Source organism: Dipodomys spectabilis, unplaced genomic scaffold (assembly GCF_019054845.1).
Source record: "Dipodomys spectabilis isolate Male_0828 unplaced genomic scaffold, ASM1905484v1 ptg000215l, whole genome shotgun sequence".
Taxonomy (NCBI): domain Eukaryota; kingdom Metazoa; phylum Chordata; class Mammalia; order Rodentia; family Heteromyidae; genus Dipodomys; species Dipodomys spectabilis.
Genome location: NW_024870892.1, coordinates 5,711,721 through 5,730,331, shown reverse-complemented (window position 1 = coordinate 5,730,331; position 18,611 = coordinate 5,711,721). Strand labels below are relative to the sequence as shown.

Genomic DNA, 18,611 nt, shown 5'->3' with positions numbered 1-18,611 from the left:
TCATGAAAATGTTACCTTCTCATAGGAATTATTTTTTTTTCAAGAAATAAAGAACAAATAAAACTATGGTTGGGATAACACATTATTCTGGATTGCTCAACTCCCGTTTCACATCTATGAAATCCAGTATGAGCAGGAAACCTTTAGATGAATGAACCATTCTCTGGGGAGCTAGCTAGAATGTCATTTGAATCGATTAATGGCCATAATATAATTAAAGGTCAACCATCCAATTAAAAGATACAATTTCACAAAGATGCCTACGGAGTGAGTGTTTCTGAGACAAAGCGAAGTGAAGAGATCCTGGGTTTGGGAAGAATAAGGAGCCATATGGTCAGGGTTAGTGGACCAGGATTTCATGTCCCTCACGTCGCATTTCCTAATGAGCCAGTGGTTTTCTCTGCACAGCCGCTCTGTGTGCGCCACACGTAAGTAGTTGGTAAATATTTATCGACTAAAGCCTCACGCAAAACCAGCCTCTGCCCTCCACCACATTAATCATTCATTTAATTATTCTCCCAAAGCAGCTTATTTGCTCTGCTGGTGAAAAGCATGTTTTGTTACTATAAAGATTTCATATTTGTTCTGAGAAAATACAGCTTTTTTTTTTCTCCAGGCTTGCTTATCAGCAAACTGAACACGTGGGCAGTTGGTATTTTCTGTCCCTTAATGTCTCTCCTAATGGTCTGGAGATGCTATTTATCTCTGGGAGGTCTTCAGATGTAATATGAGGACAGCCATAACAGCCCTATGTGGCGGAGCTGAGTAAGAGGGGCCTCTGAGGGAGGCCTTGCAGGGAGGAGGGACAAGATGATGGACCGATACTTAGACTTGGAGGCTTCAAAACAACAGAAAGTGCTTCCTCCCATCTGGGGGCTGCAAGCTAAGATCAAGGCAAGGCAGCTGTGGTGTGTGGCCAAGCTCCACGGCTCAGCCCTGGTGCCTTCTTGCTGTGTCCTGGGAAAGAGGACAGCTAGCTTCATGTGGTCCCTCTCTAAGGACAAGGCCCTCCTCTTCCTCTCCCCATGTCACCTTGGGGTGGGGTTTCCAAGAACACAATTCAAACTTTGAGACCACCATTATGAGGGCACGATAAAAAACTTCTCTAGGTGGATTAGACTGTAGTGTCAGCTGACTTGGCACACTGATACTGCAGGAAACAGTACTCAACTGTACCCAGCTACAGCTCTGGACCTGACTACTTCTTCTCTGCTTGCAGGGAGAACATTTCAAGGATCACTTAGAGGCCGGGGCAGTCATCTCATGCACTGGTGTTTCAGAGTACGGTTAATGGCTAAGGCTTTTATGAATCAGTCGCCAAAAACTGGAGGAGTCTTAGTTGAGTGCCTCTATTGTAGACAAAGCCAGGTTTGTGGTTTATGGCTGTGGAGCCATAAAACACAGAGAGAACTTCTTTTATTCATTTCAATTTATTCTATGTAACTCATGGGGAAAGAAAGCTGGTCATTAAATTCGATTGGAAACACAATCTCTTAAATTATGCAGTATTTGTTATAGGTAAGTGTAAAAAACTGGAAATAGCTTAAGATGCCCAAAAGATTACTTGAAGTATTACAGATTCTAAATATAGAATGTCATGCAGCCATTCAATTCATGTTTGGATAAAATATTGTAAAACATGGAAAAATATTCACAAATTTATGTGAAGTTATTTTTAAAATCACGTGTGTGTGTGTGTGTGTGTGTGTGTGTGTGTGTGTGTGTGTGTGTGTGTGTGTGTGTATAATGTGAATCTAAGATGTAGGCAGGAGCTTTATTTACACAGTCACAGAAAAAGTGAACTATGAGGGAACATATTAAAACACTAACATTGATTCTTGTCTGATTAATGGGATTAGATATGATGTTTTTCCTAAGATGCATTTCCCAATGCTTTCAAAACTAGTATAAATATCTTCTGAATGAGAAAAAGAAAGCACATTACAAAAGGATTTTCAGAAATTAAATATATATGGTATAGTCAATGATATAAATTTAAAAAATTATTTTTAAAAAGGCATAGATAAAACACAATTGTCACAAAAATACAAATACAAATAAAGAATAAAGAATACAATTTACAAAGTTTGGATCCTAAATTAATGAGCAACATAAACTAAATGTGAGCTTTTTTTAGGTGTTGGAAATAATGTTTCAGGATTTGATTTTGCAAACCTCCCTCCTTTCTTCTCTTTCTCTCTCCTTTCTTTCATTCCCTTCCTTCCTTCTTTCCTTCCTTTCTTCCTTCCTTCCTTTCTTCCTTCCTTCCCTCTTTCCCTCCCCCTTCCCCTCTTCGCTCCCCACCCCCCCTCCCTCCCCCCCCCCCCCATAGTACTGGGAATGAAACTCAGTGCCTTGAGCATGCTGGGCAAGCACTCTACCACTTGAGCCATATTCTTGGTCCTTTTAGTTTTGATTTTCAGATAGCATCTACACTAATTTTGATAGAGGTAGCTTTGGATCTTGATCCTTCTACTTCCTCCTATGTAGCTAGGATTATAGACAGGCATATGCCACAATTCCTGAATTGAATTTTGAGATAGGGTCTAGACAAATACTGTTTGTGCTGGCCTCAAACCACAATCCTCTGATTTCTAACTATCAAGTATGCAGGATTACAGGTGTGGGTCACAAGTATCTGGCCTTTTCCTTGATTTTACAGTGTGGTTAACTGGGCACCTGGTTTATATGTTTGGCAGAGTTACAATCCCTGTTTACTCTGTGTCATTCATGTGGATGAACCCCCAGTCTCCCAGGTCTTGCTCCATATTTATTGTCATTAAAACTGTGTACTTTTAAACATGCTGTATGATAATATTTAAGTTTAGGAAGTGAATCATGAAAGATATTACTGTAAAGAAGCAGCTCCCAAAGACGGAGACTGCTTTTCTTCCTGTGTTCTCTTTTCCCCCCATTTTTCTAATTTTCTAAAGCCAGGCTCTCCCCACGTAGCACAAGCCGGCCTTGAGCTCCTCCTTGGCTGCTCTCCTGGTCTCTGCCAGCCAGGTGCTGGTGGCAGGAGTGCATGTCCTGACATGAATACCGAGGCATAGTCTTCCCAGGAAATAAGGTGAGAATTGAGGCTATCTGTCCCCTTTATCAGTACTGATCTGCCATCCATCTATCAGGACTCTTGCCCAACCTTCCATGAGACACTTCATGTTTCTGATTTAAATGAAAAGTAGTACTGACCCCACTTTCCTCCACAAGGCCATCTGTTCTTTCAGAATGTAAAAGAAATATCAATCTCAAACAAGCATTAATAGAATAAACTCTTTTGAGGCCCATGAGTAGCAGGTGGACGAAATAGCTCAGTATTTCTGCTTGTTATCTATAACATTTGCCATAGGGATCTTAATAACCCTATCTTAAAAACAAAAAACACAAAGACTTGATGAAACGTAGCACAGTCTTCTTAACCTATGTCCACTAGCCAATAGCTTGAGTTATCTGTGAGGCACAGGTATGTGTGAGGCCTTCCATATGGGAAATCTTGGTACAGGGAAATGTAGTGGAATGTGATAGAGGAATAACAGAATCGCATCCTCTCCAGTCATAATGAGAAATTTATTTTGGCTCTCCTGAAGCACAAAAACATCTTTAAGTATCTGTGGGCAAATCCTGATGTGTGTTTTAGTATCTTAGACTTTAAATCAGCTTTCAAACTGAGGCTAGTTTCAGGTGTCTCTGAAGGTGTCCTCATGTGGCATGCATCCAGAACAACTAATGACTGCTGTTGACACGGGTCTCAGCCCTGACCGCAGACGTTTTGAGGTACGCAGGTAGTATGTTCATGTTTGTTCTCATGGCTACTGGGCTCCTGCACTTGACACAAGAGCATTCTCGGGACATCGTGCCAGGACAACCAAGGTCATCATGACCGATGACTGGTGCCATCTACCTGGACCTCCTGTCGGTGGTGTTGTGGATCAGATCTCTCAGCTGAGACACCTCGTGCCTTTTTCCCTCCCTCACGAAGCATCCAACATCTAATTCCAACGTGAGCATGATGTGAAATTAGCAGTAAAGAGACATCCTCCTGTTCTTTCAGAGAAGAACAGTGACAGCAATGATGTGGGGTGTGGGGTTCTTCTGCAGGACCAGTCATGTGTTCTTACCCATTTGTTGGTGTAAATGTGAGATTGTAGACATGTCTTCTGTATCTTGAAAGTAACCCAGCACTCCACTGCTTCTCACCTCGCTCCAGCTTGGGCCATCAGGAGGGAGCACTGTAGTTGACTTGGTACCTGTTGACAAACTCTCTCTTTCTCTCTGCCTCTCACTCTCTTTTTCTCTCATACTGGTACAGGGGTTTCTACAGGCTGTTGTTAGGATAATCCTTGCTTGGACTGTGATCTGCCTATTTTAGGTCTACCATCATTCTTGGGATGAGGTTCATACCACTGAGCTCTGTAGTCCTCTGTGGAGTGAAGTGTGTTCTGCCAGTCTAGCCTAGAACCACATTCCTCACAAGCTCAAACTCCTACCTAGCCTGGATGAAGAGTGTTCAACACTGTGTTATGGGCTGATAAGTAGATCTCATGAACTTTTCTTCTCAGGGCAATCTCAAAATGTGATCTCCCAATCTCAGTCTCCCTCCTAAGTAGCTATTGTAGGCATGAGCCACCCATCTCTCAATCTCCCCCTTTTTTTAGACCTTCCCCACCATTCAACCTGCTCATCCTCCTCTCCATCACCAAAACCCTACTAACATTGGTTTTTACTGTATGGATAACTTCTCTTATGGAAGCCATTTCAATCTGAATTCCTCCTCTTGGCTAGCAATGTGCACTTAAGACTCAACCAGGTCTTCTCATGGTTTGTTAGCTCCCTCCTTTGTTTATTAGTCTATCTTACCCATTATGTGTATGACTAATAATGTCTGTGTCTACTTGCTTACTGAGAATACCTTTCTTGCTTCTAATGTGTGACAATCATGAAAACAGTTGTATAAATATATTTGACTGAGTGTGGTTTCCTTTGTAGAGCTGGGAATTGAACCCAGTGTGTATGTCGGTTTCAATTCCTTTGAGTAAATTGCGGATTGAATTCTGATTACTGGTTTACTTGGACAGAGGATACTTGGCTTTGTACAAAAATGCCAATGTGTCAATTTCCTTAAATGATGCAGAGTAGCCATCTCTCACAGTAGAATTTGTTAAATGATTCCAGGATATAACAGATACCAGCCACTTCCTCCCAAAAGATTTCCATTAGAAAATGTTTAAGAAGATAATCACTAACACAAGTATCATCTGCCCCCAAACAAGAATCAATGTAGATGATCTGTGTAATTTAATTTTTTCCTTTAAAGTAAATGTTTTGAACTCAGACCCCGTTCACCCTCTCCTTTGTCTCCAAAGGCAAACAAAAGTTACAAACTGGACTTCTAGATATTCAGACCAAAGGTAAGACATTCATCTGTGCAGAAACAGCCAGACAAAGGGTAAACCAATTCAACAGTGAAACACACACTAGATGCTGTGTTGGAAAGTTGGGAGGGAAGTAAGGAGGGGAAACACTGGGAGAGAATGAGGGAGGGGGTGACACTATTCAAAAGGAAATGTATTCCTTACCTGACTTATGTAACTGTAACCCCTCTGTACATCACCTTCACAAGAACATTTACTTTTTTTTTTTGCCAGTTTTGGGGCCTGAACTCTGGGCCTGGGTGCTGTCCCTCAGCTCTTCAGCTCAAGGCTAGTGCTCTACCACTTGAGCTACAGCACCACTTTCGGCTTTTTCTGCTTATGTGGTGCTGAGGAATCGAACCCAGGGCCTCATGCATGCAAGGCAAGTGCTCTACCATTGAGCCACCTTCCCAGCCCACATTTACATTTTTTAAAAAGGAAAAGAAATTCACCTGTGTCTTTCTCTTTCTCTCATCTTTAAATCCAATACCAAGCCTAATTTATTAGTTGTTCCCTGTCTCTGGCCAGGAGAATCGAAGTCCCCCAAACCTGAGACACTTGCTTCCTCTGTGCATTGCTGACCCCATTCAGTAAGAACAGAAGGAAATCACACGTCTACTGGGTTCTCTCTAGCCCACCAACAGGATTTGGGAACAAGAATCCTAGATATGGCATTTAATTCTGTAAATAAAATGCACTCTCTTTTGAGGTCGCTGGCAGGAAGATATTTTTGTAGCAACTTGAGGTTTTATGATAACCTACCTCATCAACAGTTATTTGAAAGTCAGTTATTTCTGTGACACATATTCTGGCTTCTTGTAGAGTTTTGTGAATAAAGCTACCCAGACCAGCTCAGTCCACTTAGCGAATTCTGCCGGGCAGCAAGTTTACTACTTGCATGACTGACTTATGCTAGTACTCTAGAATGGAAGATGTCTCCCTACTTGCTGTGTAGTATCTAGAACACTGTAATCATTCAATAAATATGTACTGCATGAAAGAAATGAATGAATTGTGAATTCTTGTCATCTGGTAAAAAATTAGAGTAAAATTGACTGGTGGATAGATGACAAGGTACATTAGGTTGAATTATTCTACAGTGAAAGAAACAGAGCATTTTCATGACTTTCCATGAAAATGGTTTCAATACGTTGAAAAGTATAGATTTAACTCTATGACCACACAGGAAATACCATTTCTAGCTCTCAGCTTTTTCTCTTAACAAAAACCAGTAAGAGACCATGGGACAATTTTTTGTGCTGAAAGGAGTATTTGTAAACAAATAGGCTGAATAGGTGAAAAATTGTCCAATACGTGAAATGAGGATCCTGGACTGAATCCAGTGAAGACCATGTAAAGAAGATATTTCTCCTGGTTCTATCACAAATCATATGTTACATGCATGAATGGGACTGCCATAATTAAATGCCTGAGTACAGTTAGCATATACTAATGATAAACAAACTAAGACATTCTAGAATAAGGAAGGGGTTCTTGGCTATAAGTAGAACTAAGGATGGAGAAAGATGTGTGAATTTAGCCAGGTGAGGTTTTGGCTGATAAAGAGCATCGAGGAAGGGGAAGGACTATTAAAAACGTTCAAGCACAGCTGCATGTATAAGGGCTCTTCAAACCAGACCTGGCCACTCTTCAGGCAGAAATAAATGAAGAGACTCTTAGAAAAAGGAGTAATGTGATTAACAACAGTTCAATAGGAAAAATAATTCAAAATAGGCTTTGAAAAACTTTCAATTTCCAACCAATATTTAGAAAAAAATAACAAGAACATAGGAAAACTACAAAGTCACAAAGTGAAGTTTTCATCAGAGCATCTTATCACTGAAGCAGTTATTTCACCTTGGGTATCTCGTGATTGAACTACCCAAGAAAACGTGTGGAACTCACTGCAGACATAGTGCGGCCTGGTGCTCTTTGAGGTCCCAGCTTTCCAGAGACTTCTAGGTCAACCCCTGTCCAGCATTACTCCCAGGTGACCCAGCATATTCTGGGATGCATTTTCAATTATACTTTGTGCCAAGCTAATCCATAGCCTTTGTGCTGGCAATTTGGCTCTTCTTATGTTCTATTTTAACAAATAGACTTTGTTCTTATAAATGAGACAAGTAGCTTCTCACGTTTTCTCACGTAAAATCCTAGTCTTCCAACAGTTTCTAATTTAAAAACATAATCCTTTCTTTTGTCATGTATTATTAATTTAATAGAGCCTCCATATTCTAGGCTTGAAAGAAAAATGTTTCCAGTGACATTTATCCCCACTTTTACAAAGAATACATATTCATGAGGGACAATTTAGAGAAAAATAGAAAAAAAACTTAAACCTCTTACAAGATTAAAGAAATCTCAATCCCCAAAATATTTTCACTCATAACTTTTAAAGTGAAGACAGAAGGAGTAATATAGTACATTTAATTGCTTCTCCTACAAAGTATGTTCCATGTATTAAAAGCCAATATGAATGAATATGGCCTTGTGTAGAATTTAGGTCCTGGCAGGCATAATCAAATATGAGGTCATACACACTGCCTGGAATGGACCCTACGTGCAATGGATGACATCACCCTAACAAAAAGAAAAACAGGAGTCTGGGCATGGAGACGTACAAGAAGGCAACATGGTAACAGAGGTAGAAATAGAGGGGTGCATCTATAAGCCAGGACATGAGGCACAGCCAAGGAAGGCAGAATTTCCTCATGGAGCCTGAAGGCCATGATACCACTCTGATTTCATGTATCATTCTGCAGGACTGGGAGAAAATACATTTTTTGCTGTTCAGCCTCAAGACAGGAGGTGGGTTGTATACCGGCACTGGACATACATCATGTGACTGAGTAGAAGGAGAATGGGCTCCAGACAGGAAACTTTAGTTCAGATTAAGGGCTTGCTATTTAAGGGTAAGGTACTTAATATACATAAACATCCATTTCCCTGTGTGTAAGATGTTGAGAGCTTATATAACCAATGTATAAAAAAATCAGGAAATCGTTAATAACATTAATAAAGAGAACAAACAAAATAATTCTTGTTCTTATATTCTTGATCATTTGCAAAACCTCCTTTATGATTTCTTAAATTATATTTAGAAAAAGTACTGTCTCAATTCCAACACTAAGTGTTTAAAGCCTCGGGACTGTGGTCTAACCGAAAACAACAACAAATTTCAGTGATATTTATGAGCTTTTCATTTTCAAATGAACAAATATCATTTATTCTTCTTTACAAGATATAACTAAGGAAATAAGATTCAATGAAAGCCACATCTCCTGACATTCGCACACCAATTAAGCAAAATTTGAGGCAGTACAGTAAACAATAAAATTATCCAGCTATTTCATTTAATACTGACTTATCTCAAGATATAATTCCCAAGAAAAGGCAAAAAAGAATAAAGCTTGAGACAGCACCCATTCCATTTATTCCAGAATTTTTGAGACCTAAAACTTTAGTAATGGCGTGGTGTTCTAAGTATATAAATGATGACCTAGACATATGTTTTCCTCAAATGCAGCATTATATAGTGTGGAATGTTATGAGTTAAATATACTGCTTCTTTTTTTTTTTAATTTAATTTTATTTTATTTGTGAACATACTGTACAGAGGGGTTACAATTACATGGGCAGGATAATGCATACATTTCTTACCAAGCATTGTAGCCTCCTCCTTTGTTTATCCTTCACCTCCCTTCCCAACCTCCCCCCTCCCCCCCAATCCCAATCCTTCTCCTTCCCCCCCTTCCCCCCTTAGCCCCCCCTGCACCGACGTTGTAAAGCTCATTTTGGACATGACAACTTGTACTTCTCATTGTTGCAACAGGTCCACAAAACAACTGGTTATTCCCCATCTCCTCCACAAGTTATACTGACATCAAATATAGTGAAAGCAGGGGTTATACTGTGGGGGAGGGACATACAAAGCAACAAAGAGATAATCTTATAAATGTGTTAGAAACACATGCATGAAAGAAAAAAACCTTAAAATACATATCTAAGGGTTCATTTTTCTGACATCACATTATCTGACCTTTTCCGCTTGACTCATACATATACTAGATATTGCAAATAAGGGAAACCATGGGACCTATGTTTCTTTGGGCCTGGCTTACTTCACTTAATATACTGCTTCTTATAGTATAATCAAGTCATCCAATGGTAGATAAACTGCCTGGATTTACTCACCAATAGAAGCAGCAGCACAATGTCTGGGTTATCACATGCACAGGCAATGTGCATCGGCGTCCAAAAGTCTTCATCCTGGTGGTTGACATCGACCCCCTTCTCAATCAGGATCTCTGCGATGAAGGCATTGTCATAACGAGCACACTGAAAGAAGGGAGAAGAAGCATGAAATGTAACCCGTCTGTGACGTGATCTATCCCCGGTTTTCATAGACAGAAACTCCAGTGCTCAGCTGTAGAAGAAAAGAGGCGAAGCCAAACTGGGAAAGAACTTACTCACTCCTCAGCCAAGCTAAAGAAATGGAGCTGAGGTCATTCTGACTGGAGAAGTTTGGACAATGAACAGTAATAAGAAAAACAATAGGAAGGAAGAAATTTAAAGTTATCATGTCACTGACCAAGTTCTTTCCAGTTAAAGCTAAGATTATTAGAAAAAAATATTGAAGCATTAGAAAAACTAGAAACATAATAATTTTTTTAAATTGTTCTAGTTCTGGGCTTAAACTCAGGGCCTGGGTGCTGTCTCTTAAGTTTTTTGTTCAAGGCTAGCTAGTGCTTTACCACTTGATCACAACTCCACTTCCCAATTTTCTTTTTCTTGGTAGTTAATTAGAGATAAGGGTATCAAGGACATTCCTGCCTGGGTTGGCTCTCAATTGCAATCCTCAGCTCTCAGACTCCTGAGTAGCTAGGATTACAGATCTGAGTCACCAGTGCCTACCTTGTAATAACTATTTTTCTGAAATGCAGATTTTGGAACTGTGATTTATTTTTCTAGTTTGTGTTGACAGTTAGTGGAAAAAACACAACAGTTTTGGAATTTTATTGTATCCAAGATGGACAAGACCTGCAAATATTTTGAACTTTGTCTTTTAACCATTCTTACATTAGCTTCCACACATGTAATCTTACATGGGTTGTGTACGATGGTCTAGTCATCCTGAAGCCCATCATGATGTTAACTGGTGAAACTAAAATGTCTCTAATGTGTTCATGATTTCACATTTTATGGATACTCTATAACCCGCTAAGTCAAATTATCCAGGAACTTATTCCCAACCCAGATAAATATTTTTTTTTGCCAGTCCTGGGCTTGAATGCAGGGCCTGGGCACTGTCCCTAAACTTCTTTGGCTCAATATTAGCACTCTACCACTTGAGCCACAGAGCCACTTCCAGCTCTTTCTGTTTATGTGGTACCGAGGAATCAAACCCAGGGCTTCAGGCATGGTAGGCAAGCACTCTACTATTAAGCCACATTCCAGCCCCCAGATAAATATTTTATGTCTAAATTTGGTTTACTGTCTCCTGTATCCTTCAAAGAATTCTTGGTTTTGCTAAATGTTCTCTGATTACCATTTACTAATCAGACCAATTAGATTTCAACCCAAGCACACAAATAATTATGAAAATAAATGTCAACATTCTAAATGACACAATTTTTATAAAAAGAATTGCTAGATTGGATAAGGAAATAAAACCTAAGAATTTTCCTCATGAAATTCTGTATACTTGGTCCTGAAGTTAAGGAGGAGGCAGGCATGTGAAATGCTCATTTGTGTCACTGCTCTTTATAATTTTGTTGAACATCCTAACCAATGCAATAATGAATGGAACAAACATAGAAGTTATCTACTTTGAGAAGAAAGAACTAAAACTGCCTCATTTATCTACAACACAATCATCTACACAGAAAATGTAATAAAATATATAAAAAGTGATTGAAACTAACCATGAAATAGAGCAAAGTTTTAAAAATAGAGCCAATGGGCCAAAATCAAAGGTGTTCTACACCCTACTAGCAAATGTTTGGAAAATATTTTTAAATATGGAGTAGCATCTAATTTTTTAAATATCTAGGGGTATTTAAAAATATCTGAGAAGAATACCTAAAGCCTGAACAGTAATAATAGAAAAACATCGGTGTGATAACTTTTAAATTAAAAAATGATAACATAGATTGCATTCTCTAGAAAGAGGCAAAATATTGTCACCAATTCATTCCAAGATAATCTGCAAGTCAAATGCAACAAAAGTTGTCTCAGGTGTTTCTGCGGAAATTGAAAAGTTGAATCTAAAATTCATAAGCAAATGCATAGGATAGCCTGAAAATTTTTTTTCATGAAAAGTTGTTAGAATAAAATTGCCTAGATTCTAGACTATCAAGTAATAATATCAGTATAATGTGTTCTTGATATGAAGTCAAATGAACCAAGAAAACTTAGTTGAGGATGGAATGGAACCATGTCGATGGACAACTTTGGAAAATGACGTGAAACAATTCAGTGCGGAAAGGAGTTTGTTTAGCAAACTATGGGAAAGAAGGTAAGGACCAAATGATGAAGTTTCGGCAAATTGTATGTACACTGTGCTACCTGGATACACATGCAATTCCTTTCCCACTCTGTTCATCTCTTGGATATCTCTCATGCACACTCAGTAGCAATGCAACCTCCCTGCCCAGTGTTTGTCAAGGCGTCCCCAACCTGCACTCCACTATTCCACATCTACAACCCAAACACCTCAGGTGCAGGTATAGTGTCTGTCACCAACAAAGCATTCTGAGATCAGTCCTTTGCCAGTGAGATAACTTGGAGATTCACCTTGCAGAGGATCATGAATAATAATTTGGCAGTGATAAATACCTTCTAATCACACTTGTCTGAAAAGATTAGGATGGGTGAACATCCCAGTGATGATCATCTTACAATGGTATTGTTATACAGGAATGCTAATGCTCGCTGAGAAGCGGTTTCTTTGATACACCAAATCTCCTCCTAATCCAGGCTGATTTTCACGCTTTCACCAATTTCGAGTTCTGTTTTATGACAGCAGGGGGAGGATGAGCCCACGCGCTCAAGGACACACCAGGCATCTCTGTCTGCAGCAGGAGCGGTGGCCTCAGCTCCATCTCTTCCTTGACCTCTCCACATGCCGAGCATGCTCTACCTCACAATCCTCAGAACACAATGGGAAACAGAGTGCCTCTTCCCCCAGACTGAGTAAGGACTTCAAGGCAGTGACAACAGAACGATAAACCAACTTCATACCCTGCTAGCACAAGCTCTGTGACTGAGCCACACACACACCCAAGAACCCAGCCTGGAATGCCTCTTACCCCAGCACCGTGCAGGGCTGTTTCCCCAGGAGCTGGTCCTCAGCTCCAAGCTCTTCAATCCTCTTGCTGCCCAGTTTACCTCAGATGCTCGGTTTGCTCTTTTCCTCCTCTGAACCCCTGGAACACAGAATAAACTCTGCTCATCTGGAAATGTCCAGAGAGGCTAATAATCCTGGGGAACACCATGTCTCCTGGAAATGCCTGAATGTCTGTGGATGTGTTGAGTCTTCTAGAATCACTGAGAGGTCTTTCGTCTTCCTGGTTTTGTTTCTAAGGTTCCCCTGTTGTTCTGTACCCCTCTGCTCTAGCCCAGGCTCCCCTTCTGCATTACAGAAGACTTGGGGACCCCAGAGACAGCCTTCCCTCCAATCTGAGCTCCATCCATCAGGAGGGCCAGCAACGCAGGGCGAATGTACCCTCCAAGAGAGCCTCAAAACCTGGGCCCTCTGGATGTGACTCTTCCTTCATCCGCCCCTCTGCTCACCATAGGCGAGGCTGGCTCCATTCTGTGTTATTCCACTCCTGTTGCTCTATGACTAGAGTATCCCATTGTGCAGATACAGACAACATGGGATGAAGAGCCCATTCCTGCCATGGGTGTTGATGCCGGAGAACCTTCAGAGGGAGGTGGTCTGACAAGTGGCAGCATGATCTCAAGGAGATTCAGGGAGTGTGTAGAACCCCAGCTAGCTCCTGTAAGAGTGAACTGTTACAGAGGAGTCAGTCCTTCCTCCTCTCTGGCTTCCAGTCCTGATTGGTGGTGTGATCTCTCCTCTGTCGAATACTGCCAGGACATCAGCAGAGGTTAGCTGGATGAGGGATGTGGGGGGAGCATTTTTGGACTTCCAACTTCCCAAACTGCAAGGTTTGTACAAATCTAGCCTCCAGCACTTTGTGATAGCATCTGAGGAACAACTGACAAAATAGCATTTTAAAGCTCAGGGTGGAGGGTATCTATAGTGAAGAATTTGAAAACCAACTATGGGAACCAAAAATACTAGAAGAAAGGATTCTGAAGGCTTTCACCATTAAGAAATGACAGAAAGAATAATAGAAACAAGTGCAATTACACAAAGCACATGTGATACGTATAGATATGAAATCACAGCAAAAACCCTTTGTACAACTGACACACGTTAAAAATGATGACTGTTGTAGAAGACAGGTGTGTTTACACTCATTTAAACTATCCATACTGTATACTGCACCACCATGTGATCCCCCCATTAATATGCATGAGTTTTATATTCTCATGTATTAATTTTTAAAAAGTAAGTTTAATGTAACTGACAAAAAATAACTTTGCTGAAGAATAATTTACATGGATATAGATCTACCCAAAAATACGGAACTCAGTCGCTAGTCTTAAGGAATCAGGAAGCATTCATTCAATGGTTGGACAGGACCAGCATTAAGCACATTTCCATCCCCTCAGAGGATCTACCACATGCCCAGGGCTGCGCAGAGCCAGGGCACCGTGTCATGAAGCAGGAGTCACTGCCCAGTCTGGAGCTTTCATGCCAGGTGGAAGGCAAGTCATGGAGCTGAGCAGCTCCAGGAACCATTGGATGTGCCAGCAAGATACCCAAAGGATAGACACGTGAAGAGGCTGAGGACCAGGAGTGATGCGGGTGGAATTATAGTCGTTTCTTTTCATCATTATTTGCTTAGTTCTTATTTGTTCAGGGTACTATGTTTTGGAATCAGGACTTTGTGGCATGTATGTTTCAGTTTCAGTTCCTTCCAAGAATTTACCCTTGTTGATTTTTCCTTTTCCTGAGAGAAGCAAAGAAGAGTATGGTATTTTCACAATAAAAAAATGGAAAAAAAAAGAATGGAAAAAAAAGATCAAAAGCTAAGTACATATGACCATATAAGATGATGGTAAGCAAAATGAACCCCAAGATAGGGACACAAGAGGTTTTATCTTTGTGGCTGTTGTTTTAATGTACTTATAATGTATTATGTTAGTTTTTGTTTCTTTTGTATATTCTTCCCCCATGGTATAACCCCTGTTTTTACTGTATTTGATTCCAGTGCCCTGCATCTTGCATATACATTTTTCTAATTTGGGGAGGGGAAGGGAAACAACAAATTACTGAAATAAGGATATAGGTTGACCAATTGTAACAATGAGATGTACAAGATACTATGTTGAAAACAAACTTTACAAGTTTGTGAGGGGGGTGGTGGAGTTGGGGTGGTGGGAAGGGATGGTAGGGGAAAAACAAAGGAGGGGTAACAATGCTCCATAGGAAATGTGCTTATTACCTTACTGATGTAACTATTACCACTCTGTACAGTATTTTTATAAGAAAAATATATTAAAAACAAAACAAAGCAAACACAACAAAAGAATACAATGTAGTTGTTGTGATACTAAGTCATGGAACCACCTCTGCTTAATCAGCCTCCTGCAATGCCTGGACCTCACAGACAGCTTCAGGTTAGTCCAAGGAGCATCCCTCACAGAAACACCAGTTTTTGTGAGAACTGTTACTACACCTCTCAAAATGTACATTACAGATAAAAGCAATCACCTTTTCTATTGAATATAACATACACATATTATTTACAATACTCCAGCAATATGTACAAGGAAACAGTAGAAATTAAAAGCTCATTGGTCTTTCTCAGTCTGAATAATTAAAAACTAAAATCTTTCCAGGTGCCTGTAGTTGTAATCCTAGCTACTCAGAAGGCTGAGTATCAAGGTTCAAAGCCAGCCCGGGCAGGAAAGTCCAAGAAATTCTTTTTTTTGGGGGGGGGTCTGGTTGTGGGGCCTGAACTCTGGGCCTGGGTGCTGTCCCTCAGCTCTTCAGCTCAAGGATAGCGCTCTACCACTTGAGCCACAGCGCCACTTTTGGCTTTTTTCTTTTTGCTTATGTGGTGCTGAGGAATCGAACCCAGGGCCTCAGGCATGCAAGGCAATCGCTCTACCACTGAGCCACCTTCCCAGCCCTTCAAGAAATTCTTATCCCCAATGGAAGTGGTGCTATGACTCAAAGTGGTAGAGCACTAGCCTTGAGTGAAAAGGCTCGGGAACAGTACTGAGGCCCTGAGTTCAAGCCCTGCGACTGACCAAAACACAAAAACAAAAAGAAATACATGTTAAAAAGCAGACAAGACAACCAACCTTAAGGCTTGTGGAAACTTTAATTCCCCACATAGAAGGTTCCCCTCCCCTCCTACCCCCGCACTTATAAGAGAAATACCTCACAGAAATCTGTACTTCAAATATGATGTTCCATGAATACGCACGGAGTTAAACACAACTGTATAACTGTGCTCCCGGCCTCCACGCAAGGTCTCCCAGCCCTCCACACACACTGCCTCCCACAGACAGCCTTAGAAAGATGGTGTAATTAGGGCTTCAGTATGAGGAACACCAGGCTCTACCATGTGGGGGGGGGCCCTCAAGGTGGGGTGCCCCACAAAGCTTCTCCCACTTGACAGCGTTGATGGCTAAGTGGCCTTTTCCACACCCCAGGCATTCGGAAACCCTGCAATTTTGCCTCTCTGGCAACCTGCAATTTTTCGTTTGTTTGTATTTACCGAGTAATTCTGGCAAAAGAGGGTGGAGCTCCAGCGCATCCTCAGCTGCCACCTTCTCCTCCTCCTGGCCAGGCTCCTGCCAGGCTCCTGCCTTAGCGTCAAACCTCTGCCCCCAGCAGCAGAACAGTGTGAAAACACCACACACCCACCTCGGATCCGGAGGAAATACAGTCATTCCCATACAGTCATTCCCTGCCGCCCATCCCTGAGGTCCTTTACAGCCGCTTTCCTCTGACTCTACCCCTTCTAGAGTCTTTAACCTCCATCAGCTGGGTCTCAACCAGCTCCCTGCTCACTAACCACAGATCCCGTGCCCTGAGGGGTCTCCCAGCCAGCACCTGTTCCTCCCTTGATGAGGACTGTTTAGTATGCAGCAGCTACTGAGAATATGAAAGTGTGTGAGGCAGTCAGGCTGGCAGCGGTTCAGAGACAGATAACCATTAGCCATAAGCCGCGGTGACAGGAGCAGCGGAGAGGTGAGGAGCCTGTCTTCTCCTACCTGGATACAAAGGGTAATAATGTGCATTCTCCACCCACCCTGAATGCCCCCTGGGCTCCCCGGCTCCCCAACACCTGCACACCCTCTCCAATCTGCTGTGACCACTGGGAGCTTCTGCCCCTCCGAGCACTGCACTCAGCAGGAGCATGGAATGCGTGCTCATGCCTGCTTTAGGCCTAATTTTTACTATGGTGTTAGATGCCCATAGGTGAAATGGTCATATTCATCAATTAATGGTAACACTCATCAATTAATTATCTCTCCCGTGTTTTTCCGTGCATTGGTCCACACCAGGCCCTCTCCTGGGCGCTGCAGACACAGAAGTTAGGAGATGACAGGCCTGATGTGTACCCACATCTACGATAAAGGAGGGGAAATGACATGCCTGCGAGCAGACACACGTGGCCTGGCCTTGAGGGCTCTGTGCTGGGGCAAGCCTGGAGGGCTGCCGGGGGTAATATTGGAGCAGATCTGCAGCAAGGGGTTGCCTGGACCAGGGAAATATCTAGAAGAATGAGTTTACATGGAGCAAACAGCAAAAGACATGGAGCAGGACTCTAGGCCAAAGCCTTCAGGAAGAGTGAGATGGCTAGAGTGGGCAGAGCGGTGGTGCTTTCCACACAGTCCCAGGCAAGATGGAGAAGAGGAAGACTTTGAGCCAGGGACAAAGGGAGTTCCTGAGCATTGTGCAACAGGTACTGAGACCAGGAAGGTCAAGTGGATGATGGGTGTTCAGGAAAGGGACCGTGAGAAACCTCTGTACGGCAGCTAATGGCTCTTGACTTTATCTCAAAGAGGAAAAAAAGCAGCTGATAATTTTCTGATTCACAAGGCAGAGATGTACATGGTTCTTAAAAGTCAGATGCATTCTGTATGTGACAGAACACCCTTTTGCCCCTCCTGCCTATCTCTCCTCCTTTACTCTCCATCTCTCTTTTTCAGTATCTCTCTCTGTCTCTGTTTCTCTCTTACACACACACACACACACACACACTATACATACACAAACACACTATACACAGAATAATACTTTCTTGGAAATACCCTTTTCCTTCATTTTTCAACCAAAAATATTCCCATTAACCTAATGTATGATATTTATCTATGCTCTCATTTATTTGTTTACTTAATGATTTCTTCACTTAATTCACATTTACATAAGCCAGACCCATAGCAAAATAAAGTTTTATTCAAGAAAGAAGGACAACTTGGACAAGTCAAAAAAAGGATGACTGTTTGCCTCGGGGCGATTGACACAATAATATTCTACCTGTGTCTCTAAAACTCTTTAACTGTAAAAGCATTTTCTTTAGGGCAGATATGCTAATTATAATTCTTGAAGGCTATTTACAAACTTCAGTGCAGAATTAATCATTGCAGTTCATGCTCTAAGCCTGCTAATTAGAAACAGGTAATGCTTCTGATCCTCATCTGTCAGATCAAATGCTGCAAGTGGGCATGGAGGCCTTAGCGGGCTCTCTGTCTGGTGGGTGTCCTGCCCACTGGTAATGGTGGTGCCCTGGCCAGGGTTCTTACCAGGTGGAGGAGGGACCCTCCTGAGAAGCCCACAGCATGTGGATCTGCACCTTCCTTCAGCAGCCGGAGCACTGCAAAACAAGAGAGAACATGGGGTTGAGGCCAGACTCTTTCATGTCCTGACCCCCAAGTGACAGCTTTTCATTAACCCCTAACACATACACAGGAAAGGGGTGAGAGCTGCCATCCGATCTTCCTCATGTCTTTACAGAGCAGTGTTTTCATGTTCCACCTGTTTCTTACCTTGTAAGGGACACTGATTCAATGCATCCTCTTTAGAACACACATTCATACATACAT

General features: G+C 41.7%; 1 protein-coding gene across 1 annotated transcript in view; it reads right to left on the bottom strand.

Annotated features, from left to right (window-relative positions):
• The window catches only part of Myo16 (myosin XVI), a 269,234-nt gene that overhangs the window by 230,877 nt on the left and 19,746 nt on the right, over positions 1-18,611 (bottom strand). Inside the window, exons 2-3 of the mRNA XM_042697004.1 lie at positions 18,312-18,382; positions 9,606-9,749 (exon numbers count right to left, since the gene is read on the bottom strand). Of these exons, the coding sequence (XP_042552938.1) occupies positions 9,606-9,749; positions 18,312-18,382 (215 nt within the window). The remainder of the gene's footprint in view (positions 1-9,605; positions 9,750-18,311; positions 18,383-18,611) is intronic.